Below are 24,028 nucleotides of genomic sequence, written 5' to 3' on the forward strand. Positions count from 1 at the left end.
GTTTTGAAAAAATGTCATCATATGTGTTAGAAGATTCTTTACACTGTCACCAACAAAAGCCATCACTTGTTTGTCCTTTTGCTTATCTGTTATGCCTCTTTTTACACTTAAAAGTTGCAATTGAAGCAAACAACCCATCCAAGATTAAATTATCCATCCCATTTGCACTTCATTACAAAAGAACAGAACCAGCAGACAACATAAGCAAGGGGCAACCTAACGCGTTGTCAGGATGAAAAAGAAGGGCAGTTGAACACGTGACAATTTACTATTTATTATCAACACAGGCACTGTTGTTACCCTGCACCTAGGTGCTGTTACATTCATACCTTTGAACTCCAGAGACAGAGGCAGGAGCCCAGGTGTGCAGCTAGAGCAGGTCTGTCCTTATCCGCAGGCTGAGGAGGGCTCTTTACCACAACGTATCCCACCACCCCACAAAAGTTCGTTTCTGAGGTCTGGACCTGCTCAGTTGAATTCCACATGTCCCTCCAGAAATGAGCGGCATAATTAAATGCAGTCTACTGCGCTAGTGAAGGCCACAGTGAATTACAAACATTTAGCAGCTGATACAGGCATTTCTCCAGCCCACAGTCTGGCATTAAACCACAAGGGACTCACTCATAACCAAGTTTTAAGTTTTCTCAAGTCCCAGAAGTCCACCAAGTGTAAAGAAATTGCTTTTCCACAAACACTTTTCCTTCCACTAAGGATTATGAGTAAGTTATTCAATTCCAAGTAGGGCTTTAAAAGAAACTATCAGCTGATAATAAATTAGGAATATTTTCAGTGTTACTCGCATCAAGAAGTTCAGCTTCTTTAAGAGCAATAAGACCCAGATCCCATCTTTCACCACCCAATAAAGATTACAGGATTTGGGAAAGAGTCAGTTTACTTTAAGAGTTGAGAACAAGACAGGGCAAGACCTCCGCTGTGCAGATTTCAATCCCTAACACCACAAAAGTAGAACCAGACAGGAGTGTGATATAAAATGGGCAAAACCCATGCAGATCATCATCACTTACATCTCTCTTCACTGTCTCAGGAGCTGCATCTCCTAGCCCCACACAAGCCATTTCCATAGTCCAATATGCTAGCCTTTCTTCTAGAAGGCATTTATGTTGACTCCATGTTAGGAAATGAAGCATTATTAGCAGTGACCAGGGAAGAAGTGGATAAAGAGGACAGCAAGGAGGTTCTCCAGAATGATCCCGTTTAAGTACTTCATCTTTCTTTCCTGGATTTTCATTCTACTGCCTCACAAGCAGAGTCAGCACAATTAGCACTCCAAGTGCATAAAAAAGCCTAACGGAAAGCTCAGCATATGACTAACACCATGAAGGCATCGATGATTAACACTGCACCTTAGAATATCCTTTCCTTCAAGCATCTGCATAATACACAGGCCAAACGGCTGAAGAACAGGACAGCCAAAGGGGAATTTTCATTTAAGATGCAAACCTGCTGTAGTAAGACACAAAACCAAGCCAGACTGAAGCTCTGAAGCCAGAGTCTGTCTCATAAAAGGTACTGTTTTAACAAATGAAGTAGAATCTCCTACCCCCGTCTACCTAAAAATTAATTAATTGTAGAATTAGAGAACATTCACAGGTATTGTCTAGTGCCAGTTATGTAAGAGCAAATGAAGACACTATTCCTGTAAATGATGTGTCAATACATAAAGATATGACCAGTCAAGACATAGTCCACCTGAAGTACAAGATAAATTTGGTAAGCCCAGAGACTGAATATTACTTCCAAGAGCTGAGTGTATGGTGCCTTCTCTTTGGCCTCCTCCAACAGCAGGTTGTGTCCATAACCATTCAGTTTTTAGAAGACCTTTGTTCCTCCTTGGTGAATTAAGTTCTTCAGCATGCAACATGGAAGAATGATATGAGAATTAAGAAGAGATAACAGCAGCAGAAAAACTTAGGAATGAAGAAGTAAACGATACAGGAGAGAATGAAAAACAAGGTAAGAAGAGAGTGAAGGCAAAACAAAGAATGGCCTATTTTTCTTAAGAGAAGAAGTAGAATAAAGATGTGATCTTAAACTTATTCAAGACAAGGCATGACACAGCATCTAATTAGCTCAACAGTGAACACAAGTATTTATTGCATATACTAGAATTTCAAGCCCTATTTTCATACCCCTTCAAGGTCCAACAACTAGACAAGTACTTTTCATACAATCACAGTAATTTTTGTTACACCAACTACATGTTTGAAATAGCTAGGAGTGCCACGCGTATGCAGGTTAGACATAAGCATTGTGAAAGCTAGCATTTGGTTCATCTACTACAGAGATGAAGACGGACTAAAAAGCTACCATATAAAAAAAAAGGTTAAAAATCCAAGCAACATAACTCAGTTGTACCATGACACTTACTGATCCACAGGTCAGTCACTAACTGGGCAGTAGGATATCACCCCTTAAAAGAAACCATTTCAGTTACACTACATCAGTGAAACTACCTACATATTTCATTTGTCACATATTTCATGTTTAAATACTATAAGGAATCATCTTGTCTTTATTCTAACAACAAACTACATTATTTTTTAATCTATTGATCCTGAATATCACCCATCCCTACTATAATACTACTTTCCTCCAGAAAAGGTTATTCTTGGAAAGACATACTCCAATTACTGTTTGCTTAAAAACAAAATCAATTTGTGCATAAGTTCCAGCTGTTCGTTGTACAGCGCACTCATACGTAACATAATACAGTTCTGCCTCAGACTATCACTTGAAGGAAAAGAAGGATTTGTTGGTTGGGGCTCTAAAGGTGAAGTGTTAGGAAAATCAAAGAACCAGGTATTTCAGCCTAATTTAAGGCAGTTCTGGAAAGCAGTGGACTGCTGTTCCATACCTATTCAGAATTAGAACCAGTTTTCTGTGTTGCCAGCTTCCTCTCCTGCAAAGGTCTCCTAGCTCTTTTTTGCTTTGAAAAGACACCTCTAAAAAGAGATTGGTTGAGATCCATTGTAAGAAACTTATCTCCAAGAAGTTTTACAAGTAACCAGAGCAATCAGTAGGATCTAATCATACTTCTGCTATACATATCACTTCAATATACATATGCATTAAAGACATAAATAGCAACAGGAATATCAGGAACTATATTTAAATAAGACTAATGGGGTAAACAAGGTCAATTCTGGTAGTCCAGTGATCTTCACACTGAGAAGAGCTTTCAATTGACTAGGGTATGCAGAGACAGAAATAAGATAAAAACAGGATTTGCACAGTTTGTCAAGTGCAAGTTAATGAATAGGTAGCCATGGCATCTTTTTTTAATTAAGTAAGCGCTAGTATGGGTATTAAACCTAGAAGCCTTGTCACTTAAAGCCATTTGATTTGTATTACAGATATATAAACTTAAGTACCTCAAGCAAAGTAAAACCACTTTTTCCAAATCTCAGTTTTAGAGCAGAATTACTACAATGAATACATATTACTGTTCAATTTGTATGTTAAACACAGCACAGTTAAAGAGCATGTTTTAGAAAATAAACAAGAGATAAGGAACAAATCCCATTTAAATTCATAACTGTATGTACATAAACATCTAAACAATACATCCTGGGGCAAAGTGTTTTTACATTACTACGTAAAGTCTTAAGGTCTCATCTTTAGCCTCCAATGTCTAACTTCCACTTCTCTATTAAAAGAAACAAAAATTAAAAAGCACCTCGTTCTGCTAAGAAGAGCCAAAGGACAGAACCCACTGAACCAGTTCAGAAGTATTTCACATTTGTCTGCAAACACACTGAATTAATGTCAAAGCACAGTAACTTCCAGTGTTAAGTGTTACATCAACTCCGTTGTAAATGACTATGATCAAAACTCATCTTCACCACCGAAGTCAGACTACAGTACTCTCCGATTACCTTTTTACGCATTACTCTTGTACTCAATATCATCCTTAATGTTTTGCAAAAGCCAAGACAAGCAACAACAGAAGCAATTTTTATTGCATGGATAAGAGTTCAAAGACTCTGAATGCTGGGAGTATAATAATATGCTGAAATAATGCGGAGCTAAGAATATATATTTCATGCATGTACCTAAACTAAGGGTTTAAATTATAATATTCAATGTAATATACAATTAGATCATAGCTATTTGAACACAAAGTATTTCAGAACTCCTCAAAATAACCTGTATTCAAAACACAGATTATGCAATAACCTATTTTTAAGTCTACAATTTACTTGGTGTGACAAAGCACAATATGGAACACATTGCTTTAAGTGGCAGGCACCTTACTGAAAAAAAAACCCAAAACATATGCATAAGCCAAACTATCAACTCAATGGTTTACTCGCCTTCTGAGCAACATAACACTAGGCTAGACAGACTAGAAAATACATGTTTCACTTAGAGGTCTAAAAACATGGCAAAGGACTGCAGTGTAAGTGACTCTTTGGAAATAACACATCATCAAGAATAGCTGTTGCATCACCATCACAAACTCTCAGCACCAAGAAAAATTTGGTTAAAAATATGATAGTTTAAATTAAATAACACGTGACAATCCACAGCTAAGCAAACTAGCAGGAAGCTTACCTACTCAAAGACTTTTACTAATCAACGTTAAGCTCAGTGTTTTTCAAGCAGGTACACTTGCCTGAAATCCAAACTCTTATTTCTGGCACACTTTCAAGGCAGAAGACAGACAAGAGCAGGGTATGTGTAGAACGGGCTTTGAAGAGTATTTCAAGAAAGCTGGTTAGGAGTATCCAGGGCAGCAGCTGATTCAAATCATTCCAAACCACTGGCAGCTGGATCTCCTTTGGCAATCAGCACCAACTAATGGATATCAAACAATGTGTAAATATACCAAAGGCTGTACTGGCTTACAGTACACATCCCCATGAAGTCAGAAGCCTTTTGAAAGACTTCAACTTCCAGCAAACTGAACCACAGAAGTCCATGTAGTCAGACTTTGAAGAATTATCCACTGCAGAGACAGAAGAATCTCAAAGTTGATAAGCCTGAAGAGTATGCAGGAGGTGTTTTCCCCTGGCAGAAGTAGGAAGGTACCCCTCACCTTTTTGTTGGAAAGGATTTACAAGTGAATTCGCAGAATTTCCTTCAGTTTTCTGTAACTTGGAGTTCTATCAAGGATATAAGAGTAAACTTCAAAATAAAGAATGCTTTAAGTTCCCGCTAACTACCACAATTTTATTAACATACTTATAAAGGTGAAAATCTGTTTAAACTGAAATTATCTGTTAATTATTACATCTGTTGACATTATTAGTTTCAAGTGTCAGTTGCATTTTAAAGTAGACACTTTGCTGATATATATTTGGAATTGCAAAACTTTATGATTAAGATAAAATACCTGAATATACACTTCAAGATCACCCACATACCAGTCAGACCCAAGACACGTGGGAGAAAGATACCATTTATTAATGGATGAGCTTTAAGCCAATTCAGTGTCAATATGGACAACATTCATCAGTCCACCCTGTCTCTCAACACTTCAAGCCAAGTCAACTCCAGCTACTCCCAGAAAGCAATGGCAACCCGTGCTGTTAGAATACAGACAAGCATACCATGAGAAGAAAGGACAGTTTAATCTGTTGCATCACAGTCCAATAAAGAACAGTAGTAGACTACAGCTACTCTAGGAAAGTTTGAGGCATGATCCACAGATGCCCTATTTGCCAGCAAGATTAGAGCTTACTGGTTTGAGAAGGTGAAAAATAACACACTCTGTACTGGCTCAAAATCAGCAGCAGATTGGCAAGTGTTTTCAGTATAAGCAGCAGCTTTAACATGCTTTATACCTATACTAGCAACATCCTAAAAGCTAGTCCAGTTTTATTTTGTCAGCCATTTTCACTTTCCAAGTGGAAACTTGGAATGAGCAAGCCTTTCAAAAAGCATTTGGTAAGTGACCACAAATAACACTCAATGAAGTCTTGGATGTAGATGGAGACACAAGAGAAACTGTTTTCATATAGAAGCTGAAACATTGCAAAATCATAGAAAAATTTAGGTTGAAAGCAGTATCACAAGGTCTTCTGATCCAACCTTGTTCTTTAAGTGAGGCTAAATTTGACACTATACTATTCTGTCAGTCACAAGCAAAACTATATGTAATTTACTCTCTTAACCATACTCACATCACACCTATGCTTCCAGTGTTCTGGGGATAAAAGCAAATATCTAAGAAGTGTTATGGCTGTTCCTTAAATGCTAGAATTTCACCAAGCCCCTTTACACTTCTGAGAAACAAAAGAACGGGTGATGAATTGTAGGAAAACCTTGGAAACTGAGTGTAAGTTAAAAAAAAGACCAAAATAGATCAAACAACAAAAAACCCAGCCCACACACAACCCTAACAGACATTTCTTTACTGTTGAGAACTATATCTTAGAACATCAGTACATAGAACTTAAATCTTTCCCAGACAAGGACGACTAAATGTTGTCCCTATTTATGAAAGAAGTTATTAGTAGAAGAGAACATAAGAGCAGGGAGAAACATGCCACTTCTTTTTCAAGTCAGACTTCTGCTGTTTCCTTCTTGCATCAGCGGATCTTGAATTTCTCAACTTGGGAGAACCTTCTTTCCCCTCCCACCTTTCTTGGTGTATATGGTTACAACACACTTGATTCACCCTGTGGAGTTTATACTAACAAAATGTGAGCATATAGACTGCAAGTTTCAAGAAGTGCTAAATGTAAACTATTTAAAAAAATCTAACAGATGTTCTGCAGATTGAGACAATACAAACTAGGGAATGGATGCAACAGTTCATTATTTATCCTTATTCTTCTGCAGTAGAAAGTTCAATGAATAAATTGGGAAAAGCACAGGATTCAAGAGCTGCCAAGAAAGAATGCTGTTAACTGGAAACTGCTACTAGGTTTATAAGAATTTAAAGCTTCTATAAAAGTTTATTTTCGTCATATAGTTCATGAATACCTTGCTGCAGGGAGTCTTCCCTTATCTGTCACAACCAAACCCAATTAAGATAGAATTTCAAACACCTGCCTATAAGCAATACACTGGGCATATTTTTGATAATCGAAGGGTTTTAGGTCACAAAACTTTTTGCTCTTCCTTTACCCCCTCAAGAACTATTACGATCACACACAAGTCAAAAGGAAAATAACTTAGAGGAAAAAGACAATAGGAAGAGGTATGTCCATTACATCTATAGGATTAGAAGGAAAATTTTAGTCAAATGATAAAGCAATAGAAAGTCCAAGTCCTGACTGTTGGCAAAACAACAGAACATAAGTTTAATCCCCCTCCTCCCCTTCATCTTTGGGAAGTGGAAAAAACATGCAGAGATAATTATCCTCTCTCCAGAAGAGCAAACTAAAACCAGGATTTCTTAATCCTACATTTAAGATTTACAAATTTTACACTCATCAGGTATTTCCTTACTGTCTACTTCCTCCAGGTGCAGAGCAAGATTTACACTTAATTCAGAGCCAGCAGGTGGCATTAACATCTCACATACCCTAAGCAAACACAGTGTTAGTCAAATGCTGGATACAGGCAAGCTTACAAGCCCTATTTAAGCCCCATACCTAATGAGAAATTTTCAGTGACAATTTGTACAATAGCATGGAAAATTAACTACAGTTGTGCATGAAGCATTCCACCATCCACTCTGACAAAATAAGACAGGATTGCTTTCTTCTGGCTGATGGTTGGCTGCATTTCCCATCTCTCCTATCAACATGACTCCATCAGGCATACACTGAGGATCTCACATCAGAACCTCATCCTAGCATGCAATAAGGCACTTAAAAGATAATGGCAACAGTAGCAATAAAGTTTAACAGTAGGATCGCATTTTTAATTTGTGCAATAAGCCTCTAGAGTAACAAAAGTGGGGATATGTCCCTCTTTAACTGATGATTTACTGCATAAGAAATTGATTTGGGACTCAGTAGATGTGGGTTCCTTTTTTCTGCTGATTTTCAAAACTTCCTGTGCAGCTGCTGACAGGTACACGAGACTGCCATTAGTACAGGTAGACAAAATACTTCCTTACCTCAAATAAATGTAGGAATAAAGTCCACTGAACACTGAGGTGCTTGTGTTATTGTGTTAGAAACTCCTAAATGGACATCCTATTTACAGGAGGTAGGAGAGGAAGAGGAAATGATACCTTTAATACCAACACCACTGACTTCACATCAAAATCCACAAGAATAAAATGCAAAGTCAGCGCATCATTTCAACAATGGAAAGAGAATTAGGAAAAAAGACAAAAACCCCACAACACAAAACCAACAACAACCCCTTTAAAACCAGAAATATATGGGGATATTTTTGCTTTTCTTTCACCTTGAAGTTCAAGTAATTCAGAACATGACTTGAAAAGGCTAAAAAGAGTCCAGTGGACAGGGTTTTTAAAACAGTCATTAAAACTTACTCTTCTTAGTACTGTACAGAAGTACAACCTTCATTGCCCTGGAGGGGAAAGCAGAAATTAAGATCCAAAAAGAACTAGGAATTATTTTCCTCCAAGTATATGACGAAACCACTATTAGCACATGCAGTGAACATGAGCCACTTTTTGAAGCTACTGAATGAGTAAATTGTAACACAACATTTCACTTTTATTGAATAAGAACTGGCAGTCTTAAGATATTGATCCCCTTTGCGTTAGGCAAGTTTATAAGATTATTCCCATGCACTTGAATAAGCTGATTGAGACAGCTTTCAGTAACCACTCATCTTCCATACTAGAAATCCCAGTGTTTTCACATAAATGCATGCTGGAATTTAGGTGGTTTTGATTTAAGCCTACCCTTCATTTTTCTTTTTTTTCAGTCCAGTGGAAAAATTTCAGAATTCCAGGGCCTGCCACAGATACAGAAGGAAGTTCATGAAAAAAAGTTAATGTTCTACAAGTCCACATGCTGTTACACAAAACAAAAATAAACAGATATAAAGAAAAGCTGATACCTAAGCAGTACTATCATTCAGTCACCACTAAAGTCATAAAGTCTAGAATAAAATTTAAATCTTGGGCATTCATGTAACACCTGTTTTCTGACAATGCTTCAATTTCTTACAGGTAGCAAGTTCTTGGACTATTTCTAGAGTTCTGTTACCACTGCATTTCCTGCTTTGAGACATTTGAACAGAGACTCCTATTCATCTACACATATTTACTTGTCACCAACTAAATATTATAGACCTTATGTCTAGAAATTCAACTCTTCTTGTCCAGGCACTCTGAAGAGCTTGGCTTTTAGAATTTAAACTTCACCTTCTGGATTCCCCATGTAATAAGCACCTCTGAAGGAAGTCCAAGATCATATGAATGAAGAGAAAGGAATAAGTGGTTCCACTGCTTAAGAGCATCTGGGAGTAATAGCACAACCCTTCATGTATCACTTTTCCACAGTTCTTACTGTGGAGACTTGCCCCAGGGCCTGCGCTTAAAAGCGGGGGACATTGAGATGCACGCTTCCACTGAAGCCACAATGCAAAAGCAACAGACAGTTTGCCTGCTGCAGATGACCTTTACTGCAAAGGGCTGCAGTAGATCTGCTGCCTAAGAGAAGGATCTTCAGTGCACAAGAAAGCCTCAGGCAAATGAGGGGATGTTTGTGGTCAACGTGTGTTTAGTAAGATATGATCTCTTTCAGGAGTAAGGGAGAAGCTGGTATTTTCCTTCTTCACACACATAGACCCCAGAAGTACAGAAGCACATGCTTTGTCACCCTGCTAACCAGGGCAACATTATAATTTTGCCAGTATAACTTCAGACCTACAAAAGAATCGATGCTAACTAGCATTACAACTTCAGTTGTAACGCCTCCTCGCCTGCTTTGAGACATTTAATATTTCACAGAAGTGAGTACAGTTTGCAGATCATATTTTAGTAGTTGGCTTCAAAAGACAAACTGATAACATAGCATTTCAAACCACAACAACTGACAAATTTAAAACTTACTTTCGTGACATTATCCAGAACTTGGGTTCCAGAAATGGCCTTCTGTTTCGAAAAACCAACCAAGAAGCTAGGCCCAGGACAAAAGTGCTGGTCCCTGATACCTCTCCTTTTAGAAAGCATTGACAATATTGATATTACAGGAAGTTATTAAACAAAGTAATGTAAAAGGGAGTGATAAAGACGTATGACCACAGATGCAGCTTAAATTTTTTTGGGGAAAAAAAGCGCTGTGTGTTTCGCATACCAATTATTTTAAATAATAGCCCTGGTCAAATTTTGCTTTTCTCTCATGTACTTGCACAGTCCTTACAGGTCTAGAAAACAAACACTAAGCCAAAGAGGTATTTTCACCTGTAAATAATAGTTAGTTTATAAAATACACAGTATCACTGATGAACTCTGGCCTCCCAGGAACCCCTTGCTATAGGACGACAATGAAAAAAACAAACCCTAAACTTCACAGTCTAACAAGCTTTAAGTTATTTTATGATACATAGCAGTTCCCCTCTCCCCAAAAAGGGGTATTTAAGAACTATTAAACTTCACCCCATTCATTGCATACAAGGGGCAATCAGTACTAATAACTGTACTTCGGGACTGTAATAGCCTGGCTTGAAAACCATTATTCTGAAAAATAGTCTGTACTGAAAAAATAAGGTTACCTAGGCAATGTAAGACACAAGCCAACAGGAAAAAAAAAAAAAAAAAAAAAGAGATCTGTGGGTCAGTACGTTTGTACAAAGGTTGGAAAAAATGCCAACATCTGTAGCTCAGGTCCTTTTTCCCCGGCAGACAGGGATGCTGGAGGCCCGACATGAAGCCCGACCGAGTCAAAAGGATGTTGCCCATGTGCTCGCCTCTCTCCCGGCTCTCCCATTGCCCCATTCCCACTCGGGACTACTTTACTTAAGGACAGCACTATAAATCGGGCGGCCGGACAGCCGCTGGCCACCGCTCACCGCCCACGCCCGGGAAAGGCCTGCTCCCCCCGCTGCCCCGTCCGCGCGTTGAGGCCGGGGGTGGGCGGGGAGCGCGGTGCTCGGCCCCGAGCGGGAGGGGGCCCTGCCCGCCCCGCCGGTCCCCCCACCGCCTACTAGGGGGGTCGAGGAGGAGGATGGGATGCTGCCTCCGTTCCCCAGGGAGGACGCGGGGGCAGGAGCCCAAGGCGGACCCACGGCTCCGGGCTCCCAGAGCGAAGGAGCGGAGCGCAGGCTGCTGCCGTCGCGCCCCTCGGCCCCTGCCCAGGCCGCTCCCTGTCGCGGGCCGAGCCCACAAGGGCCTCGGCAGGGGCCGGGCCCCACCCCCATCGAGCTCTGGGCGAGCTCGCTGCCCCCGTGGCTAGGTGGGGGCTCGGCACGGCTCCCCTATGAGATCTCACCTTTTAGAGAGGTCCATGAGGACCCCAGAGAAAAGCTTCTCTCCCAGCCGGAACGAGACCACCAGGGCGTCCTCGATGATGTGATCCAGGGTGACCCGCACCTCGGAGCCAGGCAGCAGCGGAGCCTCCGCCTCCCCTCCGGCCGGAGCCACGGGCACCGGGGACTTGGGCTCGACGGCGGCGGCATCAGCAGCATCCGGCTCCTCCTCCTCCGGCCGGGACGGCTCCTCCCCGGGCTCCGGCTCCGCGGAGCCCCCAGTAGCCGGCGGGCAGGGCTGCGGCTCCTCCTCGGGAAGTTCAGGGTGCCCAGCAGGCGGCGGGCAGGGCTGCGGCTCCTCCGCGGACTCCGGGCTGGGCGCTCCCCGGTGCTCGGCCTGGGGCGAGCCCACCTCCGGGGTGGAGGACGGCAGCTTCTCCGTCCTCCTCTCAGCTTCCGGCTCTCGAGTCCCGGCCGGGCTCCGGGCGAGCTGCACAGGCGGCGGCTCCTCGGCCTCGCCGGGAGCAACCTTCCCCCCATCGGCCTCCTCCCCATCAGGCACCACCGACTCCACGGCCTCGGTGACGGCAGGAAGAGGGTCCGCGCCGGCCTCGCTGCCCGGGATAGGCTCCATCTCGGGCTCAGCTTCGCCAGCCCCCCCATCGCCCGGCACCGCTGCAGTCGCTGCCGCCTCCGCAGCCATGGCCGCCATTTTCTCTGCTGCTTCACCGCCGCCTCCCTCCAGCAGCGGGATCGATAACCGCGGCCTTCCCCGCCCGCCTGGGAGGGAGAGCCCGCCCCCTAGGCTCGCATCCGGCAGTCTATTGGTGGGCGCGGCGCAATTTTCTACTTCTACTGGAGAGCGCAGTAGTCCGTCAAGCCCAGCGGGAACTTCTCTTTGGCCAGCGGGGACTTCATTCAATGAAGAGTCGGGAAGAGGAAGAAGGGGTGTGGCTTAGTGCTGTACAGGCCGTTACAGATTAGAGGGGTTGGGCCTCTAGGGCTGTTCCGCCATCTCATTGGTAGAAGGAGGAGCCGCTCCCGCGGGAGGCTGGTAATTGGCGGCGGCGAGCGTCTGTCAGGGGAGCGCGAGGCAGGAGTTGTGCGGTGGCCAGCCTGCGTGCTGCGGGTGGCCGGGAGAGGGCGCGAGGGAAGATGGCGAGGGGTGTTAGGTTGCCCCGGAGCGGGACCCCCGCGGGGCAGGGGCAGGCTCTGCCTCACGGCTTGTACAGTGCCGTGCCCGTTGCCCCACGGGTGCAGGCGGGGGGTGCTGCTGCTCTGTGGCGCTACCTGCCCCCACGCTGTGGGGACGAGCGGGGCCCGTACTGTGGGCAGGAGGCTGAGGGAGAAACAGTGTGGTGAGCCGGCGGGTCGCTGGGGAGAGGGGAAGATGTGAGGAAGGCAGAGGGCCTGGTGCCTTTTGTGAAGTAAATCAACACTTTAAAATATTAAGTAGCATGAATTAGGTACGTCGGATAAAGGTGAAAGATGCAGTGGTGAGAAGGGGAGAAAAGAGTTAACGTTTTCCCTCAACGTGTTCTGAACCAGTGTTTTTTCTTCCCGTGGGATCGACAGTTGCCACTGTGTGGGCATTTTTTTTCCCCCCAGGTAGGAAATCGTGTGTTTCCTAAACAAAAATTAAAAAGGAAAGGTTTTAGTCTGTTATGTGTATGATTTTACACTTTGAGAAGCTGAGTCCTTTGCAGAAAGGAGGGATTTGTTAGAAGGAAGGATAGATGAGAAAGTAGGAGCAATTGGAGACAGAAAGACAAAAGTGGTCTTAAAGCATGAAGAGTTTTATTCTTCCTAGTGCTATTATGAGAAATATGTTATTCAGCAACAAATGGAATTTTCTGAAAAGTAACAAGTCAAATCTATTAAGATTTTCTTTAAAAATAAAGTATTATTATTCTTTCATGTTAGTGACATTGGCAGACTTCAAAGTTGCTTCCAACCGTATGCTTACAACAGAAACAGCTACACCCCGGGTTGTCAGGTAAAAAAACTTATAAATAATGGGCATGAAGAACTAATGAAATTTTTGCAGGAGGCATGAGAAAAAAATCCATGATCAGATATAAGGCCTGGTACTGCCCTCACCTTTTTTCCTCTTCATTGTGGGAAAAGTGAGTTATATGTAGGTAACGGAGTACAGTAATGCAAAGAATTTTGTTCAGTAATAATAAACGAGGACATGGAATAAACAGTTTTCTGTAATAGCAGAAAAGCCATGTATAACTCTATGCAAGTAAAACATGATCTTGCAAGCTGCTAGCTGTAGGATTTTAGTAAGTAATAAAGGCATGATTAACCTACGCTGTTGTCCTGATCATAGTGGTCTGACTTACGTAACAGACATAAAGACTCTTCCTTTTGTATGTGATAGTGGTTTACTTTGCTGATGAACATAATGTTTCCATTATTGGTGGTGTAAAGTGTGTAAGGAATATATAGGAAAATTAGGAAGAACAGCTGACACATTTCTGGAGACAAATACATTAGAAATATAGTTAAATGATTTTGCTAAAGATAAAACTGCTTAATTTTTTGTATGTTTTACCACCATATCTGTTAAACGAATGGTTTGGTAGTGTGGATGTGTAGAATAGAATATGTTTATCGGAGGAAGGAGTAGTAGGTACTGAATTAAATTTTTTTTTTTCCAGCCATGCTTGCAGCTTTGTCAGTCTGTATCACAGAGAAACAGCAGATGGATTCAGTGTATGATCTGTGCCTTAAAAGAAATCAGATTTGGTAAGCTTTCCCAAAACTACCTACCATTACTATTGCTTCCTAAATAATTTTGAAACAATTTTGTTAGACCATATTTGTAAAAGATCTGTATTCTGCATCCCGAGGTCACAATGCTGTGAAAGATGGCAACTGTCTAGGAGCCCCTAAGGCTGAATATGCTCTTTGCCAAAATTCTAGAGAATAATGAGAAGATTAGTGTTTCTACTGAGTTACCTTAGTTTCACAGCTATCCCTGTGCAAGGATTTCAGTTTTAATTCAGATCTGAGATTTCAGAGTTTTTCTGTATGTTCTGCCAAGGAGAATGCAATAGTGGCTCTGAAAGGTTTACAGAAGATGTGAATGATTTATAAAGAGTTGTCATTGTGAAGAAGCTTGGTATCAAAGAAATAGTTGTGGGAGCAGAAGGACTCTGCTGTTCTTTAAGTATTTTCATTCTGTGTGATTATGGTAACATATGACATGTAGAAAATGAAGATTTGTTTCCCAGAAACTTTTTACATTATTCAGATGAGTCCTAGGACAGATTAAAGAAACGTATTAGTGAAGATAGCTCATATGTAACAACAGAACTGTTTTTACATTGCTCTCCTACGCAAAGAATTTCACTGTGCTTGGAGGTACTCCAACTGGATTTCAACAGTAGACCAAACCATACTCTGCATGCACAGGACTGTTTTGCATGTTAGAGATATGATCATCTGTTTGAATGCTTGAATGTTCTCCTTTTTACTGCCTTACACTAGTAGCAATCTATTTGTTCATTCCAAGACTATTATTGTGAGGAAAAGGCATCGCATTAGCTAGAAGGGCTGCCAGGGTACAGGGATATGTATTGTCATATATTCTATTACTTTTTTTTTTAATTATTTTTTATTTTTTCTCAGGAGACATCGTACTATATTTCAGAAGCTTATGAACACTTGCACTCAGATACAAGTTTGCAAAAGCAAAGTTGCCAGACAGCTTTCATGCAGGGGAAGCCAGAACTGTCATGGTCCTTACTATAAAACAGCATCATTTGTGTAGATACTTTGTATGGTGTGTGATTTTAATTGTGCTAGCCAGGGTCAGTTCAGTTAGCCACAGTTCATTTCTCTGGTGCTACTGTGCCACGGCATAAAAGAATGGCAATAAATTCTGAGCCTACAAGAAATTACCGACTACTACAAAGAGACTACTAGGCCCTTGAGCTGATGGGACATTGAGATCCAATAGCTCAGCCCAGCAGGCTTTTTGTTATGTTAAGCCCAGACTTATGTAGAGGATGGGCATAAAATGGAAGATTTCCTCTTGCAAAACTTCAGCAAGGTAAACGCTTGCTGAAATCCACCTTGCTTTTCAGCAGGTATTGCTTGTGGCAGATAGTTGCCATTAAAATGCTAACTGTCATCTTTTACATCTGCTGGAGTCCCCAGCAATCCTTATGCTAAACATAGGAAACAAACCTGGGTGTATGGCTTGTTAACACTCTGGATTGTTTCATTGCATTAACAGAGGAGATTATGTGCTTGACCCAAGCAGTTTAAACTACTAGGGGGGTCTTAAAATAGAATGTAAACAGCTCTGTTGCCTGTCATTTGCATGTTGAAAGGTACTATATGTGCTTTTAAAAAGAGGTAAATAAGGACATTTGTATGCCACTCTAATGGCCAACAGAAATATGTTACCACAGGTAACCCTTAAATGAAAGTATACTAGCAGTAGGCATGTAGATGCAGATTGAAACTTGTAAGTTTCACAAAAAAGCGCTCGCTATATAATTTTTTTTTCCATCCCAAATTCGTTTGATCACCATTTAATTTCTGTTTATTTCAAATCAAGCCTGCAATCTCTTTAGGATAGGATTTGTTTTTCTGTGGCTGGTTTGCATAGTGATTGGCATAGCTGGGGCCTTGTTTCTATCCTGGAACCTTTAGAAACTGCCAAAATAAAATGAATTAAACTAATGAAACAAATTGCACTAACACATTTTCTGTAGATTAAAATGAGTCTCCATGTGTTCAGCAAGTGGCAGAAAGAACAGAAGTAGAAATAAAAAGCTATGAATTAGGGAGAGGCACTGATACAATTGGAGGGACTAAAATGATGAATTTGAAGTCAGGAAAAATGCAAGGCTCTGTGAGGATGTGTTAACAGCATATTGGCAGGCTGGGTAGCTGAAGAAGTCGTAGTAAGTTTGGGTTGAGTGAGTGAACGGATGAGATGTGGTTGCATGATGCCTGTAAGATGTATATACGATTGTATCTGTATGCATGGGTATACACGGGTGAAAGAATTGTTTCTTTGTGCGTAAACTGGGACGCGATAAGGATCAGGTCTGGCAGACCTGACTGTTTAGAGGACTGTGCTGCTCAGTATTAGTGATACATTTGGGTCATGACAGAACAAATCAGTGTTATTGAACTGACCTAACTATGAACAGAAAATCTTAAAGTCTGTGAATAGTCACAGCATGTATGTGTGTTTCAGTTAATAAGTGCATTGGGTTAGGGTGTGTATGGTTTAAGATGATGTATAGCAGTAACATCATTCTCTGGGCATCAAGTTCCATAAAAGTGCACTACCATGAAAGAACCAACACAAAATGCAAGGTTGTAATGGAGCAGTATACATAAACGGAGTATAATCAGGTTTGCAGTGAAGCCAAAGAGCATGATTGTAGCATATCTACAAATACTCAGCTTCCTTGAAGCTAATTTAGCTACCAATAACAGTGAAACTGTGATAGCAGTTTCCAGAATGGGCTGCACCCTGGTAATTGCCTAGTAGCTGGAATTTGTGGCGTTGCTGGTATCCAAGCTAGCTGGATATGTTTAAGGTCACTATGCCTGTTCATGCTGCAACTCATCTTAGTGTAGGTATATGAAAGCTCTAAACAAGTGTGTGGATTTATAGGAAGTCTTTATAGTGTCTTGGTAGGTTAGTAGATATTTTTCCTAATATCTAGGCTGAGGCCTAAGGATTTTAGATTAGAAGTTTACAATTTGAAGTTCTAACAATCTTGCTGAGACTTTGTGACTCCACACATTAAAGGGATTGCAGTTTATATACACCCAATAGCTCCACTCTTTACTGGCTTTTCAGCTGCAACACTGAGTAGTAGTGTACTGCAGGAAACATTATACTTTTCTCCCCATGTCAATCTGAATCATACTGACAATAACTAACTGTGATTCCTATAGTGACAATTTCCTGTGACCCTGAGGAAGATCTGAGGGTCTCACAGACACCTCCACAAGTCAGGGTTTAGGGACCACAGTTTTATGCTGTGTTAAAAAAGTAATTTTAACATTTTTTAGTGTTTCCAAGGCATGATCTGCTATTGCTGTGAAATATTCAAGGTTTTCCTGTTTAAAAAGAAAAAGTGTAACCAATGAAAGTCAATGTTTGTAAGCAATGAAGAGGAATATAAGCAAACAAACAGAAAGTAAAGATTTGGTCTTGATTGAATGCTGCAGACTTATCACTTCTGTAACAAGTTAGGAAATTAGTGCTCTTAAAACAATTTTTAATCACATTTAAGCTGTTTTGAAACTTCATTATTGATTTATTACAGCAAATTGGTATGGGAGGAGAAAATAATCGGTCATTCCTGTACTGTTTGGTAACTGATTTTTGTAGCCATAAGAATGTAGAGCTCATTTTGTTAGGTTTATGAATGATCATTAAAGGATTTGTAAAATCTCACTGCATGCACACATGCCCCAGAAGTCTACCCTGCAATTTGAAAAGTTAATTATATGCTAAATTTCTTGTGAACAAGAGATGAAGTCAACGATTGGGGCTTTATCTAATGTCCATATGGAGAATTGATTTAAATCAATTACCATAGTTGGGGTTGCTCAAAAAAATTTGTAACTATAAATAAGCCCTTGGGGCGAAGCACTGGCATTAGCTCACTGCTGACATGTCTCACAATTATTTTATAATTTTAAAATTAAATTAATTAAAGAAACATGAGTGGGAAACTACTTCATGTCTTACCTTGTAATCTGACTGATTTCTGCTATCTTCTGAAATTTGTGCACCTGTAGGTACTGGTGGTATCTACATTGTATATCCACACAATTTTCCATTCAGATAAAATAAAACAACTTTGAAGATGCAAAATTGCTAATACTATTATTGTTTCACATTTTGGCATTTAAAACTTTCTCTCTAGTGTTGCATGCGTACATTATAACTGTCTTTTAATAAAAGATCTTTCATTATTTTAGTATAAATAAAAAAAATTATCATGCACTCAAAACTAGGTCTATAGTGTCTCTCAAACAGTGATCATTGTTATTAAATGATTAACTTATTGATTATAACTAATTCTTAGTAGATCAAGTGCCAGTTCTTTTCCTGCACATATACGGTAGTCCTCTTCTACAGTTACTTATTATCAGTATTAAAAGTTGTGGGTGTGCAATGAATTCATTTATTTATATGCTACAATTATGTAGTGCCTAGCTAGATCAATCAATTTTATTAAGTCTTGGAGACTCAGTAAATCAAAATTAGTTAAGATATGACAAAGACATCAGAGAGCAGATTTTGCAGGGTATCCTTTTCAAAAGTATTGTCAGGACAGTTCAGCCTTCTTAGTGCTGTGGGCCAGAGATGTATCAGTGTACCTGCAAGAGGGGGTTGGGCTAAGACACAGCTCTGTCAGCACATGAGCTGCCTTGGGTCTGAGTAGGGTTTGAAATACTCCAGTTCCCTCTTGCTGGAGCTACAAACTGCATGATGGGCTGGCTGGCTGCCTGTCTGACCACCTCTTCAAGCATGGCAGGCAGGGAAGTACCTCTTCCGTTCCCCTGCTCTGATAGACCAGGTGGATTCAGTCTGGGAGATGCTAATTGGTTAACATGGGTCTAAATGACTAAGAAAGTTCATCTTTGATAGTGGTTTAGATATAGGGGAAGGTATTTACATGACCTAATTTAATGGCCAGTTTAGGAGCTCTGTGAGTAGGGAAAGGAATGGCTCTCAGGAGAGTGGTTCAGAAAGGGATGCTAAGCTAGCTCTGAAGAGATGTCAGAAGATCATCTGTCCTTTTGACTGTATGGGTACTCTAGTTTCACAGTTTAAACATTGAAAGTGTGATTATCACCTGTACTGCCAAGAGTAAGGAAGACGTAACTCTCAAGAGGTAAGGAAGGTTCTACAAATGTTAACAAGTGTCTGGGCAGTAAGCAACCAATTTGTTGAGGCATCTAACTTCATTTTGTCTCAACTTTGAGTGCTAAATCTAAGTATTTTTGAAAGCATAAAGGCCTTAGGCTCTCTGAATAATTTTGTAGCTAAAACAATATTTGTGTTTTCATATGAAACATAATGCAATTTCTGACTCTCTTCAGGAATCAAATTACTTGTATACATTCTTTAAACAGACTTGAGTATTACCTATAGAAGTGTTCTTCCTCAACATTTCTTGATTAATTTTCCTTGATGGTTTTAGGACAGTTTAATTTTCCTGTTCTAAAAGAATATGCTTTGCATTTTCCATGTTTTGCAAAGAGCAGAACTTTAGCTAGTGTATTCTCTTTGGATGACCTCTTAGTGCCAAGAGCAGCATGCTTGGGGACAGTGTTACTGAATTTAAGATCTAGGGAAATTGAAAACAGGTTTCCTTCAGATTTTTTTTTTCCTTCTTTTTTTCTGCCTGTTTAAAGATCTCCCTGTCTAAGACTTGTAGTGAACACAATAGGATATATTAGTCAAGTTTTAGATGATCTTTTAGCCAGAGTCTCAGTGTTTTAGCATAAATATAAGGTTGTATAAAAAAACTAATGTAAAGAAATACATTTGCTTCAAGTAGTCTAAACAGTTTTGTTCTTTCCTGTGGGGAATGCAAGTCTTTGTATATTTGGATATGGTCAGTTATTTCTAATTTTGTGACTTAACTGTAATGTATGCATTTTAATTTTTCTGACTTGTCATGAGTATTTGTCAATCCTAGAATTGTATAGGTTGGAGAAGACCTTTAAGATCATCAAGTCCAACCATTAACCTAGCACTGCCAAGTCTACCACTAAACCATGTCCCTAAGCACCACATCTACATGTCTTTTAAATACCCCCAGGGATGGTGGCTCTACCACTTCCCTGGGCAGCCTGTTACAGTGCTTGACAAACCTTTCTGTAAAGGGTTCCTTTCTACCATATCTGGCAGCTGCTTTAGCACCTTGATCGCGTGTCCATTCACAATTGCAGATTTTTGCAAGTAAAAACTTATATTTCAGTTTCAAGATGATGAATTTGTAGGAAAGTCAGGTATGTTCTCAAAGTGTTTAAATATTTCTAGTCAAGCTCCCTAGGTTTGATAGGGGATGGAGAAGTAACTGTATCTTGCTAGACATTTAGTTGTGTCTTATGTAGACATTTAGTTGTGAAATTCTGCTGTAGTTTTTCAGATTCCTTTGTCTTTAAGTGTAACTTACTGCTCTAAAACACAGTCATGGCTTTCAGAATCTATAAGGTTGCTGAAAGCTTAATTTAGCAGAGAGGTTGTTTAGTTTTGTGTCCCATGTTAATTTAAGAATTTACGCTGCCAGTCTCTGTGGTTGTTAGATTCCAACTTCTTTCCTCCTTAGGAGGTGGTACCATCATAGATCACTTTGACATTCTACCAGTAGTTAATAGATACCTGTTCTGTATTCTCTAAATCTTTACCCCTTCAATTGTAGATTGAAGAGAAAACTTTCTGAGTATAAGTTTCTTCATTCTTTATTTATATTTTGCAGTGAAGTTTATAGCACAGTGTGTATCAGTTATTCATTGAAGTATGGTCCTGACATAGCAAGCAGGACTGGGTCTTACCTGACTTTGGGTAGGAGATCCCTACAGAATACTCAAGTGATTTACTAATTGAGTCAGTAACAGTCTTTCCCTGAATCATTGCTAAATCAGCATCTTACACTGACTAACGGCTCACATAGCAGAAGAGTTTGCTTGCAGAAACTATTACAGAATGATTCCCTTTATGGATACTCTGTTCTGATTGAATAAGGCTTTCCAAAGTGAGGCTTGGCCATGCAACTTGCAATTTTCGTAGTGCGGTTTTTAACTGTGACTGTCTTTCACAGATACGCTTGCTGCTGTGGCATAATCTCTTCAAGTACCAGTAGAAATGCCCTTGATGCTTTTTGGTGCTACAGCTGTCAGTGTGGAGAGCCCTGCAGTTGTGCCAGTTTTAATTGCTGAGTTATTTCTTTTACTTTGCATAGCAGAAGAAACAATTCCAGGATTTGTTGTAAGGGCCAGTCATTGCTAATACTGGTATGTTTTGTAGCCTTAGCTTTAAGTTTCATCCTTTGAATGGCTCTCTTTGAACCTGCAGATCTGCTCTAGGACTAAACTCACTTTTGTCTCTCTGTATTTTTAAAGTAACTGTCCAAGAATGAAGAAGAAAATTCCTTCAAGGAAGCTGTTCCAGAATAGGGATTGGGGAGTATCCCTTGGAGTGTTTCTGGAGGTACTGTCTTTAACTTGAAACGTAAAACAAGCAACTGAAGTTCTCCCCATACTTTTCCTAAGAGTTAGGATATTAGTCTTGATGACTTGGATATTTTCTTTTCAGTAGTGTGGTTTGTGTGTTGGGTTTTGGTTTTTTGGTTTTGTTTGGTTGTTTTTTGGGGTCTGTTTTGGTTTTTTTTTCCAGTTAAATTGAATGCAGTAGCCTTAGGTATTAAGCTGTGGTTGAAATGTCTTAAGTTCTGCTCTGGAACAGGGTTGAGGTTTAGCAACTTTCCCATCTGAGACGAAGGTTTAGAAGCTTCTTTTTGGCTTTAATTCCCTGCCATCATGTCCTCTCTTATCTTGTGACAGGTATTACATCAAGCCACGATAATGTTTTTTAGAATCACTAGGATACTTCTGAGTCACCCAGATATTCATTTGTAAAAATGGCAGGTGCTGCAAGATTTGATGTTGCTTTATACTGTGAGCAATATAAACCAGCTTCTTAGGATCTATGTCATCCTTCCTTAGCTCCTGTGTTCCAGTCAAGACTGTCTAATTTAATGAATTCTATGTGTTATGCATGGACACTTAGGTATTCTTTAGGATGAAAAGGTCTATTTGTAACTAGGATTGTATAAGTATTTACGTGCTAAGCTCTAGTTCTCTCATTACTTTAGGACACCTATGGGACAGATTTCTAGATTTCTGTCTTAAAAGTATTAGGGGAATAAATGGAAATGAAAGAATGGTTAATTTATCAAAAGCCAAACACTCTGTAGCTCTAAGTCTCAATCATTCCAGTTGGCAAAATAAAATTGCAGTGTGATTAAATGATCACAAATTATATTTCACATAACACAATATATCTTATGAATATTTTGTATGTAAGTGAGTTTCAGAATATCTCCTCAGAAATGGAGAAAATTGTGTGGCTAAAAGTATGAAAAATGAGTGATACAGTACTGAAAAATGCAACCAGGTACTTAAATGCTATCTAAACAAATACATATTAAGGGACTAAAGATGTGTGTGCAAATATACTTTTGGCATTGCCTGACTCCTGTTCTTACCCATGCAACTGCTGTCTTTTCCTTTTTCTGGTTTTTTTTTTCCTTCTTTTTTGTTTTTAAATTAAGGTACAAATACAATTTTTTTAATCCATGATTTTATCTTGTTCCATTAATTTCTCCTTTAATTATTTAAGAATGCTGGTTGTAAGTAAGTTCCTTGGAATGTTTGTGGCAATAAGTATTAGTCAAATATGTGGCAGGAATATGTTTAATATGAATTTAAAATGTTAGAGCTATAAAAGATGAGTATTTTAACTCTTATAAAGAGAACAGCAAGAAAGTATAGTATACAAATGTTTCCTGGAAATTCCCAAGTAAACCAAATCTTTCAAATTCCTTTTAGCTCATCAGTAGTTTTTTAACAGTTTGTGGTTTGGTTGTCTCTATCAGATCACATCCAACTTGATTTTCTTATTGGATGAGCACAGCAACTGTATTTCTTTGCACCAGAAAATGGGAGCTAGAAGTGTTTGGGCATCACCTCTGAATACCATATTTACTATTTACTGATGGTCACCTGTGTTTTGAGAGAAGAAACTGTATTGAATGTCAGGGTACCTGGAAAAAGCAATAATCAAATAATAGTAGACATTAAACTTCTAATTACAAGTACTAAATATTATTATTTAACAGAGGATTCTGCACATAATTATATTACTCTTGTTTTAAAATATCTGACATCATATCTTTTGTTTAGGATTCTTTGCTGAGTATTTTGGTTTAATATTAGTTGTTTGCAGAGTGTCAATTAGATGTTAAATAATTCTTTTCATTGTTGCCAAAGAAGTCTATGCTACTGCAGGTAAAGAAATATCTAGGATGTTCACTGTCCTTTTGAAATCTGAAGTGGAGTACATCTATATTCAAACTTGTATTTCATGAAATAATAAAGGGACAAAGATAGGGACAAAAAGTGTCCTATTTGGATGGGGTAGCCAGAACTGTTACTTACAAGTTGGATTATGTTTGATTTTGTGAGAAAATAGGCAATCAGTCAATTACTTACTGTTGCGTACATGTCTGGGAGGGGAGTGGAAAGAAAATGTCTTTCCACTTGATATGGAAGTGGAAAGAAAATGTTTTCGGAAGGACATAACTGTCACTTTGTTTTTCTTTCTTAGCTGATGTAAGACTGAGTATTGAAGTTCTTGTGTTAAGAATGAACTAAGGTGGGAAAAACACCACCTTGATAAGGAAGTTGAAAAGAAAATTGAGACTTTTACTTACCCTTTTTGATTTCCATTCCTATCTTTTACTAAGCCCATATACTACCTAATTCAAGTGGGACTTGTAAACTAACTTGTAAATTATATGGGCATATAATTAAGTAACACTGGTTTTAACACATTGCCAGTGTAACCCAAGTTGCTACATATGTAGTAGCCTATATGAATCCACTCCAAGGGTGAGGTAGAACACCCGTTACTTTAAACATTGTTTCTCTTCTA

The 24,028-nt window shown here is 39.7% G+C and overlaps 2 protein-coding genes across 12 annotated transcripts in view; one reads left to right on the forward strand and one right to left on the reverse strand.

The window, feature by feature from the left end:
- PWWP2A (PWWP domain containing 2A) overlaps positions 1 to 12,060 on the reverse strand; it is a 32,174-nt gene extending 20,114 nt beyond the window's left edge. For all 5 annotated transcript variants that reach the window (XM_054841569.1, XM_054841566.1, XM_054841568.1 and 2 more), the window contains exon 1: positions 11,331 to 12,060. In XM_054841569.1, coding sequence (XP_054697544.1) covers positions 11,331 to 12,019 — 689 coding nt within the window. In that variant the 5' untranslated portion in view covers positions 12,020 to 12,060. The remainder of the gene's footprint in view (positions 1 to 11,330) is intronic.
- A 36-nt stretch (positions 12,061 to 12,096) lies between these two features.
- The window catches only part of FABP6 (fatty acid binding protein 6), a 47,681-nt gene continuing 35,749 nt past the window's right edge, over positions 12,097 to 24,028 (forward strand). For 2 of the 7 annotated variants that reach the window (XM_054841578.1, XM_054841582.1), the window contains exons 1-3: positions 12,097 to 12,915; positions 13,231 to 13,303; positions 13,974 to 14,061. In XM_054841578.1, the coding sequence (XP_054697553.1) occupies positions 14,031 to 14,061 (31 nt within the window). In that variant the 5' untranslated portion in view covers positions 12,097 to 12,915; positions 13,231 to 13,303; positions 13,974 to 14,030. The remainder of the gene's footprint in view (positions 12,916 to 13,230; positions 13,304 to 13,973; positions 14,062 to 24,028) is intronic. The other 5 variants (XM_054841583.1, XM_054841577.1, XM_054841579.1 and 2 more) reach the window with 4 other exon arrangements.

This window comes from Grus americana, chromosome 14, assembly GCF_028858705.1.
Source record: "Grus americana isolate bGruAme1 chromosome 14, bGruAme1.mat, whole genome shotgun sequence".
NCBI lineage: Eukaryota > Metazoa > Chordata > Aves > Gruiformes > Gruidae > Grus > Grus americana.